General features: G+C 44.0%; 1 protein-coding gene across 1 annotated transcript in view; it reads right to left on the bottom strand.

The window, feature by feature from the left end:
* MYRFL (myelin regulatory factor like) overlaps positions 1 to 18,538 on the bottom strand; it is a 128,527-nt gene that overhangs the window by 45,827 nt on the left and 64,162 nt on the right. The window contains exons 7-9 of the mRNA XM_043564284.1: positions 17,812 to 17,922; positions 16,167 to 16,257; positions 6,628 to 6,828 (exon numbers count right to left, since the gene is read on the bottom strand). Coding sequence (XP_043420219.1) covers positions 6,628 to 6,828; positions 16,167 to 16,257; positions 17,812 to 17,922 — 403 coding nt within the window. The remainder of the gene's footprint in view (positions 1 to 6,627; positions 6,829 to 16,166; positions 16,258 to 17,811; positions 17,923 to 18,538) is intronic.

Raw genomic sequence — 18,538 nt, 5'->3', positions numbered from 1 at the left:
CAATGGACTATTACTCAGCCATTAAAACATTGTGAGGTCTTGCTATTTGAGACAACATGGATGGACTTCAAGGGTATTATACTAAGTGAAATAAGTCAGACAAAGACAAATACCATATGGTTTTACTTACTTGTGGAATTAAACACAAACACAATTAAAAACAAAACAAATAAATAAACAAGCAAAAAGCAGGTATAGAGAACAAACTGATGGTTGCCAGAGGGACGGTGGGGATAGGCAAAATGGGTGAAGGAAAGTGGAAGATACAGGCTTCCAGGGGCACCTGGGTGGCTCAGTGGGTTAAGCATCCGACTTTGGCTCAGGTCATGATCTCACGGTCTGTGAGTTTGAGCCCCGGGTCAGGCTCTGTGCTGACAGCTCAGAGCCTGGAGCCTGCTTTGGATTCTGTGGCTCATTCTGTCTCTCTGACCAACCCCCTCCACTCAAACTCTATCTCTCAAAAATGAATAAATGCTAAAAGAAAATTTTTAAAAAAAGATACAGGCTTCTAGTTATGGAATGAAAAAGTCATGGGAATAAAAGGTACAGCACAGGGAATATAGTCACTGGGGTTGTAATAGCCATTTATGGCAACTATACTTGTGATGATAATAGCATAACACACAGAATTGTTGAATCACTGTGCTGTACACCTGAAACTAATGTAATGTTGTGTGTTAATTATATTCAAATAAAATATAAATAAGCAAAATAAAAATTAAGAAAAACTTTAAAACAAAATGAAAATGAATAAATAAGTTTTCTAATTGTCTTGACTTTGTAGCATACTGTTTCTCTGGGATTACACATTCCAAGTTTCCTAAAATTTAGACCTATTAAATGAAATTTTTAAAAAATGTTTGTGGGGCACCTGGGTGGCTCAGTCGGTTAAGCCACTGAGTTCAGCTCAGGTCATGATCTCACGGTTTGTAGGTTTGAGCCTCGTATCAGGCTCTGTGCTGACAGCTCAGAGCCTGGAGCCTGCTTTGGATTCTGTGTCTCCTCCTCTCTCTGCACCATCCCCCCCACCCCCCACCTCACACCACTCTGCCTCTCTCTCTCTCAAAAATAAACATTAAAAAATTTTTTTCTAAATGTCTGTGGACTAGACAGGCAGACCCATCATAAATGAAAATGTGAGAAATGCAGGATGAAAATGGAACTATGGATTGAGAATTTGGCAGCTCCAAGGAGGACCCCAAAATATTCCTAGGGGAGCATAAAGAAAGACTTCCTAGAGATGGCAAAACCCCACTGAGATCTTGGCTTATTTTGATCTTCAAATAAATTCTGCTCCTTTTGCTTCAGGTCTTTGGCTCAGGGCATTTCCCAGCCTCGAAAGCTCTTCCTTCCCACTCCTACCTTCTCCCCCAACTTAAACATCCCTTCACCAGGGAAGTATTTCTTGATTTCCAACACCAGGAAGGGTCCCTTTGCCTTGTGTGCCAATGGGAGCTGTTGTTTTTCTTCATAGTGCTTATCATGGTTATCACCAGACAAAGTTGTGTCACCTTCATTATCTGTCTTCCCTATAGGATATATACCCCCTGAGGATGAGGACAAATCTATGGCCATGGTTTTCTGCTCACCACCAAATCACCAGTTTCTAGTACAATTCCTTGCATGTAGTTGACACTCAACTAACATTTCTTAAATAAATTAATAACTTAATAAATAAACCTCATACAAATAAATTTAAGAAAGGAGTTAGTCAGGGAAAGATGCAGGGTAGAAAGAAGGGACAGAAAGGGTGAGGCCAAGACCCGATGCTAGACTGAAAGAACACCATGAGTAAAGTGCCAAGGGAGTAAGTTCCCTGAATGATGTCTGCCCAACCAGGGTGGAGTTTGGCATTACTAGACTGTAAAGATTAAGGCCAGAGCAGGGAGGGCCTTGCAGGCCATGCTAGGGAGGGGCAGTCACAATCTCACATTGCCCTGTGCACACAGCTATCACTGTGAGCTCCTATATTCAGCAAATATTTAATGAACAGCTACTGTGTGCCAGGTGCTATCCTAGGCATTGGAGATGCAATGAGTATTTCTTACTCAGAGTTCAGATTTTTTTTTTTAAAGTTCTATTTTTGAGGGCAAGGCTCACATCTAGTTGATCTCAGGACCTCTGGAGTGCCCAGCAGAGTGGCTCACATGTTATAGACACCCCAAACCTTCAATGAAAGAAAAAGCCATGAAAGAATGAAGGTAGTGAAACAGCAGAACAATCCCTGTCAATCAGGAGCCATCGTGGCATGGCCTTGCACTAGCCAGGCCCCACCCAGTTCCCCATTCCCTGCACCCTTGGGAATCCTGTGGCTGCTTTGCCTACTTTTCATTATCCCCGTGGTTCCTGCACGAGCCCTCATGGGTGACCTTTGCTGCCAACAGGAAGCAGAGGAGGCTGTGTCCTCACTGAGGCTGTCCAGGCTACCCAGAGGGAACTTGACCCCTGGTGACTAAGCTGGATCCTTTAATGCATTTTCCCCCGAAGGCATATTGCTGGATGAAGCATATTGTGGGTTTGATGGTATTATTACCATTGTGCTTCAGAGAGATTTTTGGCTGAAGAAAATTTTCAGGGTTGGTTTGGGGATCTAAACCCCTTCTGCAACAACGTTTCTATAAGACAATGCTCTTCTGGTTTCTAATGTGGGGCTGTACTTTCCAAAGTTAAATATAAACTGCCCATGCTGCACACTCCCTCTGTGTACACTTGACCTAGGGAAAGCCCTCGAGGCAAGGGCTGTGCCTTCTCAGAATCCCCCTCCAGGAGCCAAACACTGGCCAACACTTAACACCACACCTTGCTCATCCACGTGTGTTGACTAAGAAGCTAGAAGCTGAATTCAGGTGTCTGAGGTGACCTTGCCCACAGCAGTTTCGGAAAGTTTTGACCCTGAATGTACATGGCCATTGTGGTCATGCTGCCTCAAGCCCAAGGCTTCTCTATCATTTTTCTTTCTTTCTTTCTTTCTTTCTTTCTTTCTTTCTTTCTTTCTTTCTTTTCTTTTCTTTTCTTTCTTTCTCTTTCTTTCTTTCTTTCTTTCTTTCTTTCTTTTTATAATCTGAGAAGCATTTATTCTTGAAAAACTGCTGGACTTTGGGTAAGAACAGTAGGAGTCCATGGCATTCTTGCCTAGGGCTGTGCCCATCTCTTCACCACTCCCAGCTCGGTGGGCTCAGAGGTGCATTCCTCAGCGAGGGAGACGATGCAGACCAGCCCCCGTGCTGCCCAGATCAAAGGGACTCACTCAGTTTGCAGTGGCGGGTGACGTCTGTAAGGCTTCTCTATCATTAACCCCAGAACTGCACCACAGAAAAGTCATTCTTGTCTGTGGGACTCCACAGTTTGTCCAGGGAGGGAGAGCCTGTTATCCACCATCTGGCCACAGCCTAGACTATTAGTCTCGCATCAGGAGCAGCTTGAGTAACACTGGCTCACCCCAAGTTGAGGAACTTCTGCATCTGGCTCCTGGCCCTTGGAGCCTTTCATCTTAACTGATTTCGTTCCTGGTTTTTATTTTGGAATCTCTTGTAACCTTGTTTTCAGCCTTCATCATAAAATTGCATTGATGCGTTCAACTTTCAGCTTCCTCACTTTTTTTGCATTGGCCTTGATGATCTTCACACTCTTCTGTTTTCCAGCATATCATCTCCACCCTAATTTTGCTGTTTCCATTGAAAGAGCTGCATTTCCTTCTGTAGTCTGTAGTCACATCAGTAAACACAATGTTGGGATATGTTAGGCTGCTCCTCATTAAGGCCGACCTCATTTTCCCAGTGGGTCCAGGGCACGGGCATCGGTCACATCTACTTTATCTTCTCCGTGTCTTGTAGACGTGTCCAGATGAGCACAGGGTTCTCCACCAGGACTCTCTATGCAGAGTGCTCATGTGCTTAATACCTACAAAACAACCTCCATTGCCCTGAGTGAAGATGCACAGAGCCGGGGCAAGGAAGCAACTTATATTTATTTCCCCCTCCCCCAGTCATCACAGTACTGGGCAATGTGTTTGGCCACTATGTTTTGCAACAGCTCATCTGGAAGCCAGCTCTGGTTATCATGCATCCTTTAACAATGAGAAATTGCCTCAAGTCCTATGCTTGTAATCAGATCAACCAAGGGCCCACTTCCCAGAGCATTTGGAGGAATGGCTATTCTTAAAAGTTGGGCAAACTGAGTCAGGAGGAGGTGAAGACAAAGTTCACACATCTGTCAGCCCCATCATCAGCATTATCATCACTTCTTTTGTCTGTAATGGTGAACAGGACTGGTAAGTGCGTCTCTCCCCATTGGATGGGGGCCCCCAAATGTGGGGCCCCTCGATTGGGTGGAGGCTGGCAGCACGGGCTATGAAAAAATTCACCCAATGCAGAACAAAGGAGATAGAAGTTTAGTGAATATACCACAGGAGGAGGGGCAGGCAGTGAGGGAGAAGCTGTCTGCAGTGAGGTAGGTGGATGGGGGTTGTAGTTGGATGGGGAAGGCGAGGAGGCATGGGGTCATATGGAATTTTCCCTTTCCTGGTAACCATGCCTGGTTGTAAGTAGCCCATTGGTTACTTAAGGCCTATGGATATTTTGAGGTGGGTCACCTGATGGGTCGGTCTGTCTGTGTTCAGCATCATGGTCTCTGTGAGCCCTTTCTACATTCCACTGCTCAAGTCTGTTGCCTAAAAGCAGCCTCTACGATAAGATTTCTAGAGATCTATATTTCATACATGTGGATAGACCTATTAAAAACAAATATATTACTATGAAATAAGTTAATAAATGAATTACGTGTAATTTGCATTTTATACAAGTAAATAATAATATCTATTTGTCCCGCTAAAGAATGCTTCACGTATATGAGCTTAGAAGAAGCCCTTAACACAAGCAAATTGAACATGAGCCTTCCCTGCTCACAGGAGAATAAACAGAAGCACAGGACATCTCTGGGCCAAGATTCCTGGGCCAGCGCTTGCCCGAATCAGGACTAAACCTCCTTCCACCATCATGCTGCCGTGAGCAGGCAGGGGAGACAGAAATTCCACCTTTGGAGCCTGGATTGGGGTGACATTTTATTTACACAAGAAGATGTCATGGAAGGGATTTGAGAAGTTCTAGGGAAGCTTGTTATTTTAAGACAATATGTTTTCTTCGGACAAGGGGCAGCGCCCGAAGACATCTGGTAAGTGAACTGTGAAAGCCTAATAGTGGCGAGAGGAGCTGAGGAGGACTTTCCCAGCTTGTTATCTTCCATTTGCATTTAGATAAGACCTGTAGGGAATTGTATAGCCAATTGCAAAAATAAGTTTGAGTTGGTGTGATCTGAAACGCAGACAGTTTATCTCTCTCTAGAAGTCAAAAAAGCACAGTATCTAGGACTGGAATCGGGAAATATACGTGAGAACTTTCTAGCCCTAAGAGTTCCCATCCGACTAGCAGGTCACAGCTCTTCGAACATGAACCACAGCTTTGCAATCAGTATAAAAGTCTACAATTACAACCATTCTTTGGAATGCACTCAGCAAAGGAGGACATTCCTTGGCCGGTTTGGAAACACCAGTGCAGATTTGCACTGGGAAAGGAATGCGGTCTGGAAGAATGGCCAATGATTTACAGATTGTGTCTCCTATTCACTAAAAAAGAATAAGGGAAGGAGGTTAAAAACACAATTCCGCCACAGCCTCAAAAACGCTTACAGGAGCAGCAGTGTGAGTGCAAAGGTGGAGAAGTGATAGAAGCAGTGAATGGGAAACAGACTTAAAGGATGGAAGAGCTAGAACCTGGAGTGGCCTGGCTAAGGGATTAGCATCTTAATCCTAATCTCTTAGGTCTTCATAGCAGCTGTGACTTGCCATGGTGATTCACTTCTTCTTATCTCAATGTGTAAAAACAAATAAAGGACTTGGCGGGGTCAAGCAGAGAGGCACCGTTTCCATCTTACAGATAAAGGCACTGGGTTGGGGCGGGGTTGTTCCACCCAGGGCGAGCCTAAAGTGGAGAAGCACCACCTGATTCCTGAGCCTGATTTCTGCCTTCCACTAGGTAACTGTCTTTCCACAGAGGGAGGAGGTCTTGGTCTGGAGCCTCAGGCAACGGGGATTGACCTTGGTGGAGGCTAGGGGTGGGAAGAGGAGCTTCTCCAACTGCTCCTCAGAGAAGGACAATGAATGGGGAAGACAATGGCTGGCAGGGCGGTTTCCAGGGACTCTGAGAGGAAGAGGCTGGGGGTCTAGTAGAAATACAGGCAGGGACTGGACTGAGACAGGGCTCAGATGAACAGGGAAATGGACATTTGGAGACAGAAAGGAAAAGGCAAGCTTCAACGGCTGACAATGTGTGGAAGGAAAGGCAATGGCCCATGGAAAATAGCTCAGAGACTTCTGCTTGGGAAGCCAGTGCTGTGCTGTCACTGCCCACTGCTCCTGGCAGGTGAATCCATTCTCCTGGGTAGGAGCTACATTACCCTTTCAGCAGAGATGCCTGTCGGCTCCAACATTCATAACCGTTACACATTGTGTTCATCCCCTATAAACAGGTGACATATAGAGACGCTCTGTGCGAGGTGTGTCAGAGTCCAGGAGTGCCCAGCACACCTGACTCAGGTGTCAGCGGAGGCGCCCAAGGCCTGCGCTGTGCTCACCTCCTGGATATTGTGCTTTGCCCTGCTGTCAGAGGGATGCATAATTGTCCCCATCACTTTCATGTTGCCACAGACGACCAGGGCCTCATCCGGCGCATCTGTATTGATTCCCACTCGACCATGACAAACAACAGATTCTGGAACTTGTCCTCGCTGCCATAATGCATCACTGTCATTTTCAAACTGCCCAGGGTTAGAGGCCTGGAAAAAAATACAGAACTATGTTACCATTGAAGTTACAGTAGCAAATAGATGATTGCTTGATTCCTCAGAGCAGGGGAAAACAGAATGTTATGTAAGTCTTTCACCTGCGAATCATATATCAGATGGGACATTCTGACATATCCAAATAACTGTGGCACCAGGAGAGCCCCTAACTGCTCTGCTGCCCATGAGCAGGAGCTCAGCATGCCATGGTTTGGGACGCCCAGTCTCTATTGCAACTACGTGGAGTTGAGAACGTGTAAGTTATACTGGGTGGATGATAAGGAAGAAGAAAACTCAAAACGACCTTCTTTTCAGGGATGATAATATTAATAAGGATTTAAAACCAGAACCTTACATCAGAAGATACTACGAGTTTATTAAAGCCCAGATAAATAAAAATACTTTGCATTTAGTTAGCCCTTTTATAGTTTCAAAACACTTTAATATTTACGATTTCATACACAATTGACAAGCAAATGACAGGACAAATATACTTACACACCTCAATGATTCCCCAAACACAGATGACATTGAAAAAGGATAACAACAGCTACGTTTGTTGCGTCTAGTCCATATCCCCATTCTAGGAGATGTGTACCATTCCCCTCATTTTACAGATAATCGAAAAGACTCTGTGCCCAAGGCCACAAAGCTAGTAAATTCTGGCGCTGGACCTATACTTCCTTTAATTATTAAATAATGATTCTGACTTCTCCTATCAGAAGTAGCCCTGGCCAAAAGCAGTCTTCAACGAGAATCCAAGTGAAACTATTGAGATTAGACAAAGTTCTGGAGATTCTGCTCTTAAATGAAAGCCTTTGCTGAGGGATTCTTCACTCTACTGCCTTCCCTCTTCCCCACCTCCTGGGGCTGCTGAACATATTTCCAAATATCTTTAAGTAGGGATCTCTGAATCCCTCCAAATCCTCACAACAGAATTAATGTTTTTAACATGATGGCCTATTCTTCTAAATGTGAAACTTTTGTGTGTTTGAGGCAGGCTGTCACAAATTCAGACAAGCACTATAGACCCTGATCATCTAAGAAGTCAACGCTGACACCAAAGTCTTGACTTTCAGCCTTTCTGGGCAGCCCAGGGGACATTGCAAACTCAGGACCTGAATATGCACAGATCATCTCCGGAGAATACTTGAGGCACCAGTAACAGTGGTTTCTTCAAGGCCAGGAACTGGGAGATGGGAAACTGATCTGGGAAGGAGATTAACTGCTCAATTTATACTCTCTTGGTATTGTTTCAATGTTTTTGCCACAAGCATGTGCTACTGATTTTAAAATAATAATTTTTTTTTAATTTTTTTTTCAACGTTTATTTATTTTTGGGACAGAGAGAGACAGAGCATGAATGGGGGAGGGGCAGAGAGAGAGGGAGACACAGAATCAGAAACAGGCTCCAGTCTCTGAGCCATCAGCCCAGAGCCCGACGCGGGGCTCGAACTCACGGACCGCGAGATCGTGACCTGGCTGAAGTCGGACGCCTAACCGACTGCGCCACCCAGGCGCCCCTAAAATAATAATTTTTTAAAAACCCATAAAGTTTAGTTCTTAGTTTGGGTTCAGTTGAAGCACGTGTAGGAGTCTCCAAGGTTTTCATTCTCACCTGTCTGAACCCCAAGCTACTTGGAAGAGTCAACCATTGACATTTGATAGGCGAAAGCAGAAAAGAAGTAAAAACTTTGAACATCATTTTGTGTCAGTTAAGCAAGGAGCTTTGTTGCAAGGTCCCTAGATCCCCCTGGGTTGTGAATGGCAAATTGGCTTTGACCCAAATCCTTCTATAGCAAGCAGTCAACTAAAACCAACGGTGTACCATATAAATGTTGATGTATTTTGCTCTACCTTGAACATAAGGAGCCACTACAAGAAAACAAAATAGACAGTGATGGATTTTTTTTTTCTTAATGAGCTTTGGAATAATTGTTATCATAAACTTGATATCATGTTGGAATAGCAGATAAGGTAGATTCAATTTTTTGGAACAATTATAACAATCTCACTTGGCTTTCATCAGATGAAAACTCAGATCCCTAAAATATGTTCAGATCATTTGGGAAAGGGCCGCATATCTGCAATTTGCCAAATATATAGACCTATGGAGGAGTTCTCCTCGTCATTAATGGGAGATGTCATAAAATCTGCGAACTTTCTTCCCCCTTCTCTGGTATCCGCAATCTTAATGTGTCAAAACAAACTGTAATGTACTAGCTCTTTCTGGAATTATGAAGTTGTGTTCCCATATGGTCCATTGGTGGTTCATTGATATCAAACACTGAAATGAATCAAAGTCTCCAAATACTTTTATTATTTATCCCACAGCCCCATATATGTAAGGAAAACCTGAACATTTTAATCTATGTTATGACACAAACTGTCTGTGTGACCTTGGGGCAGTCACTTAACCTTTCTGTACTGGCTTTTTTCTTTGAAGAATAAAGATAATAATGACTTCTTTACCTATCTCACAGCGTCGTGGGAATTTACTGAAATCACATATATGGGAATACTTGGCAAAAATGAGGAGGAATAATCTCAAATTATCCTTAAAACACTGCTGTGCATAACAACTACTGTCCAACCAATACAGGCATACCTCCTTTTATTAAGCTTTGCTTTATTGCACTTCACAGATTATGCTTTTTTTTTTTTTTTTTTTTTTTTTTACAAATTGAAGTTTGTAGCAACCCTGAATCAAGCCAGTCTGTCTGCACCCTAGACTATGGATATCACAGTGTCTGCTCATTTCATGTCTCTGCCACAATTTGGTAATCCTCGCAATATTTCAAACTTTTTAATTTTATCGCCATTACATTTGTTATGGTGATCGGTGATCAGTGATCTTTAATATTACTGTTATAATTTGGAGAGCCACAAACCATGCCACAAATCATAAGACGGCATAACTTAATCAATAAATGTTATATGTATTATTCTGACTGTTCCACAGACTACCCATTTCCCCATCTCTCTCCCTCTCCTCGGGCCTCACTATTCCTTGAGACCAAGAATATTAAAATGAAGCCAACTAATAACCCTACAATGGAATTTAAGTACTGAAGTAAAAGGAAGAGACGCATGTTTCTCACTTTAAATCAAAAGCTAGAAATGATTAAGCTTAGTGAGAAAGGCATGTTGAAAGCTGAGATAGGCTGAAAGCTGGGCCTCTCGTACCCGATAACCAAGTTGTGAATGCAAAGGAAATGAAAAGTGCTACTCCAGTGAACACACGAATGATAAGAAAGTGAAAGCTGTATTGCTGATATGGAGAAAGATTTAGAGGTCTGGATAGAATATCAAACCGACCACAACATTTCCTTAAGCCAGAGCCTAATCCAGAGTGAGGCCCTAACTTTTCAATTCCATGAAGGCTGAAAGAGGTGAGGGGGCTGCAGAAGAAAAGTCTGAGGCTAGCTGAGGTTGGTTAGGGTTTAAGGGGAAAAGTCATATGTATAACATAAAAGTGCAGGGTGAAGCAGCAAGTACTGATATAGAAGCTGCAGCAAGTTCTCCAGGAGATCTGAACAATCAATGATGATGGCTTCACTAAACAACAGATTTTTAATGTAGACGAAACAGTGTTCTATTGGAAGAAGATGCCATCTAGGACTTTTGTAGCTACAGAGAAGTCAATGCCTAGCTTCCAAACTTCAAAGGACAAGCTGACTCTATATTGAAGTCAGCGCTCACTGACCATTCCAAAAAGCTTCAGGCCCTTAAAAAGCTACCCTAAGTTGGGATGCCTAGGTGGCTCAGTCGGTTAAGTGTCCAGCTTTGGCTCAGGTCATGATCTCACGGTTCGTGGGTTCAAGCCCTGCATCAGGCTCTGCACTGATAGCTCAGAGCCTGGAGTCTGCTTCAGATTCTCTGTTTCATTCTCTCTCCCTGCCCCACCCCCCCCCCCCTTGTTCTCTCTCTCTCTCTCTCTCTCTCTCTCAAAAATAAATAAACATTAAAAACATATATATTTTTAAAAGTTACCCTAAATCTACTCTGCCTGGGCTCTACAAATGGAACAAAACCCAGAGGCCAGCATGTCTGTTTGCAACATGGTTTACTGAATATTTTAAGCTCACTGTAGAGATCACCCAGAAAAGAAGATTCCTTTGAAAATATGACTGCTTATTGATAATTTACCTGGTCATGCAAGAGCTCTGATGGAGACATACGATGAGATTAACATTGTTTTCATGCCTGCTAACACAACATCCATTCTGCATCCCATGGGTCAAGGAGTAATTCTGACTTTCAAGTCTTATTATGTAAGAAATATATTTCAGAAGGCTACAGCTGGCATGGATAGTGATTTCTCTGATGGATCTGGGCAAAGTAAATTGAAAGCCTTCTGTAAAAGATTCACCATTCTATATTTCTTTTTATTTTTGTTTTAAGTAAGCTCCATGTCTAATGTGAGACTGGAAGTCACGACCCTAAGATCAAGAATCGCATGCTCCCCTGACTGAGCCAGCAAGGTGCCCCTAGGAGTCACCATTCCAGATGCCATTATGAACATTCCTGATTCATTGGAAGAGGTGGAAATATTCATATTAAAGGAGTTTGGAAGAAGTTGATTCCAACCCTCATGGATGACTTTGAGGGGCTCACAGCTTTAGCGGAGGTGGTAGAAAGAGCAAGAGAGCCAGAATGAAAAATCGAGCCTGATGAATTGCTGAAATCTCATGCTAAAACTTTTATTGATGAGAGTTGCTTCTTATGCATGAGAAAAGAAAGTTGTCTCTTGAGGTGGAATCTACTCCAGGTGAAGATGCTGTGAAGATTGCTGAAATGACAACGAAGGATTTAGAATATTACATAAGCTTACTTGATAAAACGACAGGGTTTCAGAGGACTGATTCCAATTTTGAAAGAAGTTCTATAGAGGGTAAAATGCTGTCAAACAGCATCACATGCTATAAGGAACTATTCATAAGAGGAAGAATCAACTGATGTGGCAAACTTCACTGTTGTCTTATTTTAAGGAAGTGCCAGGGCCACCCTAACCTTCAGCAACCACCCCCTTGATCAGTCAGCAGCCATGAACTTCGAGGCAGGACCCTCCGCCATCTCTAAAAGGTTCCGTCTGGAGTCGAACCCACAATGTCTCTGAAATATGCCTGTAATCATTTAATCTGCTCTCCTCAGCAACACAGCGGCAAAGTTATGAAATTCTGCCAGGGAGCACCATTCACTGAGTAAAATGTAAATGGCGCCCTCTGCAGGTGCTTGGAATAGGAAATAGCAATTAACAGTAATTTGAGGTTTGTTCTAAATTTGGAATGGAAAGCTGGAATTTCTTTGCTTTCCATTGTTTGGGCTTCTAAAGCAGCAGCCAAAGAGCATAATAGGAGAGCCTGAGTTGAGGAAGGCAGTTAATAACAAATCAATTTTTGTATCTTTTGAAAGGGCTATGGAAAATGGGCCCAGAAATGCTCCCTACCAGTGTTAGTCAAAGTGTGGTCTGGAGGTCAGTAGGCAGCAGCATCGGCATCTCCTGGAAACTTGTCAGAAATGTACATTCAACTTACTGAGTAAAAAACTGTGGAGGTGCCTGGGTGTCTCAGTCGGGTAAGTGTCCAACTTTCGCTTTCAGTTCAGGTCATGATCTCACAGTTCATGAGTTCGAGTCCTGTGTTGGGGACTGTGCTGACAGAGTGGAGCCTGACTGGGATTCTCTCTCTCTCTCTCTCTCTCTGCCCCTCCCCTGCTCAAGTTCTCCCCCCCCCACCTCAAAATTAATAAATAAACATTTCAAAAAAAACAACAACTGTGGAGGTGGGACCCAGGTATCTCTGTTCTTTCTACTCTCCAGGAGATTCTTTGTACCATACACACCTGGTCGAGTTATCTCTTCCATAGTTAACCAGCAAGTTGAATCTCAACTACAGGGTGAAATGGACACTGCTCCACACACTGATTCCTCTGGGTAAATAAAAAATTCATCTGAACTCCAGAAGAGGTGTGTGTATGTGTGTGTGTGTGTGTGTGTGTGTGTGTGTGTGTGTGTTAGGGGAGGGAAGGGGGTTTTGTGCAAAAGGGTGAGAGCTGGTAGCAATGAAGATGCCCTACTCTACGCCCATCCCTCTCCATCCCTGCAGCTGCACTGTTTCTTTTGTTCTCCCTGTCCCTGTTTGTCAGTTTTCCATCTTAGGGCAGTGCAGTTTGCAGGGCAGTAAAGGGGAACTTCTTGGGGACGTGCCCATTTATATTCTTCTGGAAAAGAAACTGGAATAATGTATTAGTTTTCAAAACTAGGAAACCCCAGTGCGCCTTTGAAGGGCAGACAAAAGTAATCATCCCTCCTGCTTACAACACAGCACTCCAAACCAGGTTTAATCACATGTTTTAGAAGGAAAGTGGAGCTGAATGAAAACCTAGTCATTAACAAGAGAATGTGAAGGAACTCCACTGCAGAATGCTCCCAAAAACAAAGACCTGGGAAATAAACCTGTCTTTGTAGTAAAGCTTAATTTCCATGAAATTGGTCAATTTACACTACAGGACCATAAGATATTTCTAAAGCTGTTCTGATTGACAATCCAGATGAACAATTACTGGGTCTGGCCCACCATTCTCTCTCCAAGGAGAATTCTAACAGTTGTGGTCTCTTGAACCCCTCTTGGGGGCCTGAAATTCATCTAGTCCAAGCCTCATACATTTGCCCTTTATGTTAATCTCTGCTATTGGGAAGAATGATTCTTAGGCTTCAAAATGAACCTGCATTTGCTCCGTGCAGTTTTCAGTTCTCCATATAACGTAGTCTGCTCTTGTAACATCTTCAGTTGTCAATTTTTTCTTTCTTTACTCTGGAGCTCAAACTAACAGACCCAGGCCATAACCTAGGAGGGCACCTCTGGCTTTTTTGGAGAATGTAAGCTGGTCTGTGCTCTGTCTAACTAACTAACTAACTAACTAACTAACTATATATATCCAAGGCATATACCTATATAGAGCTCTCTAGAAACTTAGGGGCAGGAAATGTTTTCTGTGGACATTTTGAAAACTCACTGATTCAAACATATCACCAGTTCTTTTTTTTTTTTTTCATTTTTCTTTTTCCTTTCTTCTTTTATAAGTAGGCTTCACACCCAGCATGGAGCCCAATGTGGGGCTTGAACTCATGACCCCGAGATCCAGACCTGAGCTGAGATCAAGAGTCAGACGTTCAACCAACGGAGCCGCCCCGGTGCCCCAAACATATCATCATTTCTGAAATTCAGTTTTTTTCTCTTGGTTGGTTTCAACGTTAAACAATTAAGCAGATTCAAAAGTGCATGCATTTTCACTTCTGCATTTGGGGTCAGAATAAAATAGTATCACTAAGATATTTCCAGTTCGGGGGAGGGGCAGAATGGTTTTCCCTATCACCATTCTTCTTCTCATTGTTGTTAGGATAACCCTTGTGTTGCCCAGCACACGTCTAAAATAGGGCATTCTCTTTAACCAACAATTATGGCTGGAAGAAAGCAATCAAATCTGGAATGGAATCATTTTTTAAAAATAAGCATTTAGTGAATAACATGGCACCCAATCTTCACTAAGTATAATTTAATGTTTTTTAGTATTTATAACAAATATGAATTGCAGAAACACCTTCTCAAAGCTACCATCACGAGTTAAATGATAATTGTGTTTTGGATACGAGCAAGCACCAATTAACAGAGTTCTGGAAATAGAACATCAGACAGTAGAGTGCTCCCCTTCCCACCCCCCACCCCCCACCCCCATTGTACTCCACTCTGCTGGAGTACAGACCTGCCAGCAGGAAATGGAGAAACCTGACACCAGGTAAATTATTCAAGGTGTGCAGGTGACTAGCAGGCTGCCAGACTCAAGCATGAGTTTCCCAGCTCAAAGCAACATTTTCAGAATATCTAATCTATGCTAACTCTGAAAAGAATGGCATTATCTGTCTTTATTCTCCCCATGAAAAACCAGCAACAATAAGTGACTTTATTTAAATCACACTTGTTAGTGCAGCACAGCAATCCCAGATCACATCACGCCCTGGGCCCCAAACCTGAACCACCTCCCACCCTTCCATCCCCGCTGAAGGATGGGGAACCACTGCCCCTGCTCCATGACCAAAGAAGAAGGCTCCACCAGCTTTTGCTCCAGTGGCACCCTGTTTGCCACAGATTAGATCGGGTTCCACAAAAACGGCAGGCACATAGTCCAGCCCTTACTCTGGGACGTCTGAACTCAAGTGTTTTACCTCATTTCCATCACTACTTCACCCCCCATTAAAAGTCTGAGATGCAGTTTAAGGATTTCCACTTATAAGTGGCTTATTATTTTTAATTGATTGGAAGAATTACACAGAGGACCCTTTGTTTCAGAACAGCTTGAGGCAAGAGAGGAAAGACTCATTTCCCCAAACAGGCCAATCTGGTCCCCAGGCCTAAGAGTCACAGCCACGTACGTGGGCATGCCCACACTGGACGATTTCTCCTGTTGGACTTCACATGCCCTCCCTGTGTCACAGGACAGCTAGCTTCTCCCCAGCTGCCAGGCCCGTGGTGACCCGTTACCTTATGCCCCTGGTATTCTCAACGGTGGCCAGCCTGGCCTCACACAGCTGCATTTCCAGCTGCCAACAGCTTTATGCTTTTGTGGCTGCCAAGATGCCTGTCCACAGCTGTGACCAATCATTCATTCAGCAAAATGTGCTGAACCATGACTATGTGCTAGGCAGCGGCCCAGATGGTTCCTGGGGTCACCAATCATTTTTGGGTATGAAATTCCTTCTTTACTACTCTCCCCACCCTGTGGGCTTTGGGATCAGAGAGAACTAGGTTGTAACCCGGGCTCCATCCTTCACAAGCTGTGCAATCACGATGAGTTTCTCACCTCCTTGAGCCTCAGCTCCTCTGCATGTAAAGAAGGTAACGTAAATGTGGCCCAATGTAAAATGACGCCATATATAAATTATTCAGCTCAGTGCCTGGAATACAGCATTTAAACCAGGGTGTCTCAGCTGCGGCACTGCTGACATTTTGGAAGGGGTAACTCTTTGTCGTGGGGGCTATCTTGTGCATTGTAAGGGATTGAGCAGCATCCCCAGCCTATACCCGCGAGATGCCAGGAGCATCTCCCCCCCATTGTGACCACCAAAAAATGTTTGCAGACATTGCCAAGCGACCTCTGGGGGACAAAAGGTCTCCTAGTTGAGAACCACTATGTGAATACTAAAATAACAATATCTGCTATTACTATCATCAGTTGAGAAATTGCATACTTCAAGCATGCCAATGAAAATGCAACTTCCACTTCAGCCGAGAAAAGCAGGTGGGATCCGGAAAGATTAAAGAGCTGAACCTTACCCTTACAATGATCCGTTCAGAGATGTGGGCAGACAATAGATAGAACTGGTCTTGGTTAGCAGCATACAGTCCAACCACCAACATGAAGTACCTAAGTCAAAAACAGCAGATCAAGGCCAACACGTAAGGAAACAGAGACATAGTTTGTGCGATCAAATGCCACACAACAGTTCATCAATGGTGAATTTATCTCGGCAGGTTTGCACATTTAGAGATTTTCTACTCTGCTTTCAGCTACCCCTCCTGTGAGAGGAAATAGCAGTGGATTCACTCGGTACTGGTCTGGGTCTACCCTCTGCCTAGTCTGAGGTACTTGCGAGCTGTTCTGCAAGCCCCACAGCACAGCGCTGCTCACAAACAAATGCACAACAGGCAGCCATCTTAGAGGTCCCCTTACCTAGAGCTGCCCAAGCCACCTACCCTATCACAGCAGGGTTTGCCCAACCACACTGGGCCCTTCCCACCCCATCTGCTCTTGGCCCTGTATGCTACATACCCCCATGTCGTGACTTAGTCAAAAACCTGGACCCTTCCCTCCAATTGCTCCCAATGAATTTTCATCAAGGTTATTTTAATAGCATCTTCATATGTAACACTGATGAGGCATTTTTAACATCAGCTCATTTTTTGAAACCAAAACAAAACTATCCCTATGAGAGTAGCTTTAGTTTTAAGAACCACATGAGAAAACCTTGCCAACTTCCTCTGCAACTCTACAGATTCTCTAATCTTTAGAGAATAGGAGTTGTCCCCTATTTCTAAAGTAAAACAGTCATAGTAATAATTGTTATTTTCATTATAATTATTAGCTATCATCTGAGTCCTCAAAATGTGTCATACACTGGGCTAAGCAGGTTATCTATAGTATTTCATTTAGAACCCCAAAACTACCCCATTGGAGTAGGATATGAACATTGTCCCCATTTTAGAGAATGGGAAAATGAGTCTCAGAGGGTTAAGTCACATGCTCAAGGTCACCCAGCTAGTAAACGGCGGCTTCAAATTTTAAACTCAATTTTTTCCAACTCCACAACGTATGTTCTAAAACCAGTGATTCCAAATTTGAGTATGCATCAAAGTCACCTGGAGGATTTGTTAAAATACAAATTATTGGGCCCCGCTCCAGAGCTTTCGATTCTGTAGATCTTTGGTGAGAGATCACACTTCTAACAAGAATCCTGGTGACACCATCTCTGCCAGTCTGGGGCCACACTATGAGAACCACAGGTGTAAATCATTGATCTGAGTTCCTTTCCTTTTTTAATCAAAAAGAGGCTATAGCAGAACTCCAGGAATCGGGGCTTTACACTAGTGACCAGCACACAGGTTTCAGCAGGGCAGTTGGTCCTCAACCCTTGGACAGCAGTGAGGCATAAGCATGTGGTCATTCTAGAGAATCGTGGAGGGAGTCAAGGCACGCAGATTTGAGGTTGGGCAGGAGAGTAGGCACTGTGGGGGATGAGCATGGAAAGACAGTAAGGGTAAATGAGACGTGTTAAGAAACAGGAAGAGTTCAAGAAGGGGGAAGTGGCCAAGGGCAGCCTGGGTGGCAGGCTGGCAGCACCAAGAGGACCAGAGGGGCCTCTGGAGGGCACTGGCCAGTCAGATCGAGTACACCGTGGGGCATACACACGGATGCCAGTACCTCTGGTCAGGATTTGGTTTTCCCTTCTTCCTCATGTTATTTGCTGTAGTTTCACTGAAGTGTAAGCGGCCCAATGTAATTTTGGTGACCTGGTCGGCTAGCAGGTCGATTCTAAAACAAACAGCAGAAATACCGAGACACTGTGAGAGAACGTAGACTCCTCAATCATACCTAACTCATCCTGAGAGCCTCAAGTATGTTCAGTCCCCCATTCCCATCACACTGCAGAGGACAGTTTATTCCAGTTGCTGATTTTTAATAAACTCTCCACAACATGGCCTGGAAAGGCTGCCAGGGAATAATTCTTGAAAGGTAAGATATGCTCATTCAGCAGAAGCTCGAGCCTGGAGTTTCTGACCCATAAGGGCATTATGCTCCCCATACCACATATGGGTTCTTTTAACTCCACAATGGGGAGAAAAGACATTTCATTTGTGCCTCTGCCACTGCTGCTAGAACTGCCTCCTGACAAGCAATTTCTCTAGGTTCCTCTCGAACTCCTTTGTATCCCCTTCACGTATTTGCCCTCTCTGGGCCTGGCCCCTAAGGAAGACCACACCCAGACTGCCCAGGCGGGAGAGGGAGAACCAGATGCACCAGGCGACTTTACTGCTGTGTTTGTACACATGGCTCCCACCAGAGCGTCAGGCCAAGCTCCTGCCTGGTCTCTCTGGGCGGTAGGACCATCTTTGTGCCACCCCGAATGGGATTGCCTCAGGGTCAGAAC

The sequence above is a fragment of the Prionailurus bengalensis genome, chromosome B4 (genome assembly GCF_016509475.1).
Source record: "Prionailurus bengalensis isolate Pbe53 chromosome B4, Fcat_Pben_1.1_paternal_pri, whole genome shotgun sequence".
Classification (NCBI taxonomy): Eukaryota; Metazoa; Chordata; class Mammalia; order Carnivora; family Felidae; genus Prionailurus; species Prionailurus bengalensis.
The sequence above is the reverse complement of the archived record's forward strand: the minus strand, read 5'-3'. Positions and strand labels throughout refer to the sequence as shown.